Here is a 3,843-nt window from a genome sequence, read left to right on the forward strand (position 1 = left end):
TAGACTTTAAAGAGCTTATTTCAATGTTAGGAGATGCAGGTCTTCCCTATTGCTGCTGCCTCAATATAGTTGTTTCAGTAAGTGTTCTGCTTATCAAGAGAGAGTGTTTTCAGATATTGTGAGTACTCAGTTTTTGTTTGCGTTTAGATTAAGAAGAAGAAAGTTGACCCACAGCTCTTGTAGAGGTCACCTAATCTGTTTGGTTGAGAAGATCTGTCCTCCCACCGGCTCACCTTCGGCACTATAAAGGAATACCTCTTCTTGATGACAAGCTCTCTTTGTAGTGTTACCTCACCCTTGGGCATTCTAGAAGCAACAACTTCTATTGCAGAAATTTAAGAACTACATCAAAAATTAGAGTGCTGTTTGCACAGACCGCATCTTTGGACTACTACCTACCACAGGACGCCGGGCATTCACCATGAGCATTAGTGAAGATGATGTGGAGAAGTTTCTTGATGGCAACCCTGCTTTTGCCAAGCAATACTTTGAGAAGAAACTAAGAACAGAGTCGTGGGATAGCAATGAGAGTGAAATCCTTTTTGAGTTGATCCAAGACATGCAAGAAAGCATCAATATGGAGAAAGTTGTTTTCAAGACCCTGAGAAGAATCAGGTCCCTTATTCATGCTGACCGATGTAGTCTTTTCATGTACAGGCAGAGAAATGGCACACCCGAACTGGCAACAAGGCTTTTCAACATTCAAGAGGGAAGCACCCTGGAGGAGTGCCTGGTCTCCCCAGACTGTGAGATTGTCTACCCGTTGGACATAGGCATTGTGGGCTACGTTGCGCAAACCAAGAAAACCATGAACATCAAGGATGTCAGTGAGGTAAGTCTGCCATTTATTCCTTCACTTGGTAGACGAGGCTCAGGTGCTTACGAGTACAAAACGGTCAAGATGTAGTGTTGTGCTTGGTCAAGCCTCTTGCAGTGTAACAGCTGTGTAGTGGGAAACAGAGGCAGGAGCAAGTCCCAGTTGCTTCAAATTTCATTTATGGAGTGAGGTGAAGCTAAGTGCATCAGTCACACAAGGCATTAACGCCTGCAAACAAGTGCACTGTCACACCTCGCCTGACTAATTAAAAAAAAAATAAATTCTTGTCCAGCAGAGAAGGGACAGTAGGGTACAGTCAGCTCTGCACTGAAGGTACATGGAATTTTCCACACACATTTATATGCCATGAGTAATTTCAAAGAGAGACAAGCCCTTTACAGTGAGCCCAGAAAGTTTTTTCCACCAGAAATGACACCTGAAAATGTTTACTTTCTGATAAATCTTGGGTCAAGGGCATTTAGAGGCATTTTTATCAACCACAGGAAGCAGACCTTGGAGCAGGTGGGTGAACTGCAACTCGTGTATGGGTGATCTTCGTCAGAAGCAGCAAGAGACAAACTTTGATGAAAAAAAAGATATTTCAACAAACATTGCACACTGCAACACCAGGAGGGATGCAAGGAATTTTAATGTTTTATTTTTATGCCTTCGTGACAATATTTACCCTCCCATACTCCTGGGTAGAATCATGTAAACCTGAATGGCAGCAATAACAATCCGCTTGTTCTAGTCATAGGTATAAAACTAAAATCCATGTGACCCAAATATAGCATTTGGGATTACTCCATCTATTGTTTGCTAGTTACAAAGAGACCATCTGTTTATCCGTCCGTTTGTCACTCGATACGAGCCTATCCAAATGCTTCAGCAACAACTTCCTTGTCCTCTACAGAGCCTACTGAGACATTGATTTGATTTTGCAAACGTTGGGTGTGTGGGCGAGGAAAGCATCAGAATGTAATTTTTTTAACGCTTTCTGGCTTCAGACATTTCTCCAGGAATATGTGGAAGGATTTCAGTGCTGTGAACCAAGTACTACACTCCTATTCTAGTGCTTTCAGATGTTGCCACAGAGCAATTTCTTTGAAGGAGACCCACAGACGAGATGCTTGGTCTACTCCAATTGGCAGGGAAGGCCAGCAGTGGGGGAGGCATAGGGAGAAGGTGCATTGGGGAGTGATTATTCTTTCTGGTGCAGCCTTCTAAATATGATCAGAACTGTGGGGCTTTTTTCTAGCCCAGGTAGAATGATTTGTAGCTGACAAGTTACTCATTTGAGTATGGAGAAGATCTTGGGTCAGCAAGACCATCCCTGCACTCCCTATTGGCCAGTGATGGTGGTGTCCATAAGGCCCTGTGCAGGCAAGGTGGTGGGCCAGCTGCCTTCCCCACACTTCCCTTTCTGTGCTTTGTTTTCTTTTGGGTTGGGTGGCAGTGACATTCAGTTAAGGAACAATTGGATGGGTTCCCTTCGAGCTGCCCCTGCAGCATCACCTACCACTCTCACAGTGGTCTGACTGGCAATTCCTTCACGGGCAACTTCATGGGCAGACCAGTCCATAGTGGTGCTATCTGCACATTGCAATCACTGTCAGAATGCTCTGGGGGCAGAGGGGGGTGGGTTGCTCTCAGGGGCAAGAGGAGAGTGCCAGGATCCACACTCCTCTGGTGCCAGTTGCATCCTCCACCAGGATACCTTCACTACCATCTAACACCCTAGGCACAAAGGCCCAGCAAAATGGGAGGGAGCACTTGGATAATGTTTCCAAGAGAAATGAGGGGTAGATGGTTTCATGGAGGCTGCAAACCAGTAGCAGCTTCACGGTCCAGGAAAAGCAGAATACTTTGCAGTATTGAGAAATCTGAGGAGAGGATGGAGGAGGTGCTACAAAGGATATGTAGTGATCTGAGAATGACCAGTAGATACTGTTCTTGTTCTGACAATGTCACATGTCAGCAAGGTCTTTACAAAAAGTGAAAAAGTGCATGTGTTGCAGTCAGAAGCCACAGGCAGTTCTCTTGATGCTAGCTTTATCATCTGTCCAGTTTTCTGCTAGTAGATTTCTCTTTCTGAACAATATTTTAAGCAAAACTTTCTTTAGGCAGCTTACTTTGAAGGGCTGTGCTTTAACTTGGTTTTAAGACTACAGTCATTGTGGAAAATGCTAAATGCTAAATTTGTAAATTCTCTGTTGAACAGTGTGCTCAATTCAGTCCGTTTGTTGATGAGCTCACCGACTACACTACGAAAAGCATCCTTGCAACACCCATCTTGAATGGCAAAGATCTAGTTGCTGTCATTTTGGCTATTAATAAACAGAACGGCCCACACTTCACCAGCTCTGATGAAACAGTAAGTGGTCAGTAGCTCAGTTTCTATCAAGCAGTTGTTTCTTTTGCCATGTAATACAGACTCTTCTACACTAGGCATGCCTGCTTTAGTGGCGCTCCCCTGGTGCAAAGTTCCCCGTAGGGGATTCACCCTCTGACAGAAGAGGCTTATTACAAGGATACTTAACTCAGAAATCTTTCAGGGAAGTTACAGTGGGATAAGCCTCGTCTCACACCACTGCAAAAGCAATGCACTTATCCAGGGGAGTTAGAGTGATGTTGCTAAAGGGGTTCTGTGAAATCTGGTATAGACAAGGCTGCTACTGCCTTGACTCAACCTCATTGTTTGCCTTTTCAGCTTTTCCTGAAGTACCTGAATTTTGCCTCCTTGAACTTGAAAATTTATCACTTGAGTTATCTTCACAACTGTGAGACTCGAAGAGGCCAGGTAAGAGTGAAAATGCAGATTGGGCTGTATCTCAAAATCAAACAAATGCATTCCTCTGATTTCAACAGTGTAGCTGATCTGCTTCAGAGATTTGCGCCTGAAGAGCAGAAAGAAAAAGGTGCCCTCATCTGCTTTCAGATACTGCTCTGTCCCCAGAGTCCTTCATTAGTCTCTCTTCCTGCTGCTGTTGGCAAAATTTCAGGAGCTGACACAGTGACAACAACTT

General features: G+C 44.3%; 1 protein-coding gene across 1 annotated transcript in view; it reads left to right on the forward strand.

Annotated features, from left to right (window-relative positions):
• Nucleotides 1–264: 264 nt before the first annotated feature.
• The window catches only part of PDE6B (phosphodiesterase 6B, cGMP-specific, rod, beta), a 21,776-nt gene continuing 18,197 nt past the window's right edge, over nucleotides 265–3,843 (forward strand). Inside the window, exons 1-3 of the mRNA XM_008937584.1 lie at nucleotides 265–832; nucleotides 3,039–3,191; nucleotides 3,528–3,617. Of these exons, the coding sequence (XP_008935832.1) occupies nucleotides 422–832; nucleotides 3,039–3,191; nucleotides 3,528–3,617 (654 nt within the window). The 5' untranslated portion in view covers nucleotides 265–421. The remainder of the gene's footprint in view (nucleotides 833–3,038; nucleotides 3,192–3,527; nucleotides 3,618–3,843) is intronic.

Source organism: Merops nubicus, unplaced genomic scaffold (assembly GCF_000691845.1).
Source record: "Merops nubicus isolate BGI_N331 unplaced genomic scaffold, ASM69184v1 scaffold25923, whole genome shotgun sequence".
Taxonomy (NCBI): Eukaryota; Metazoa; Chordata; class Aves; order Coraciiformes; family Meropidae; genus Merops; species Merops nubicus.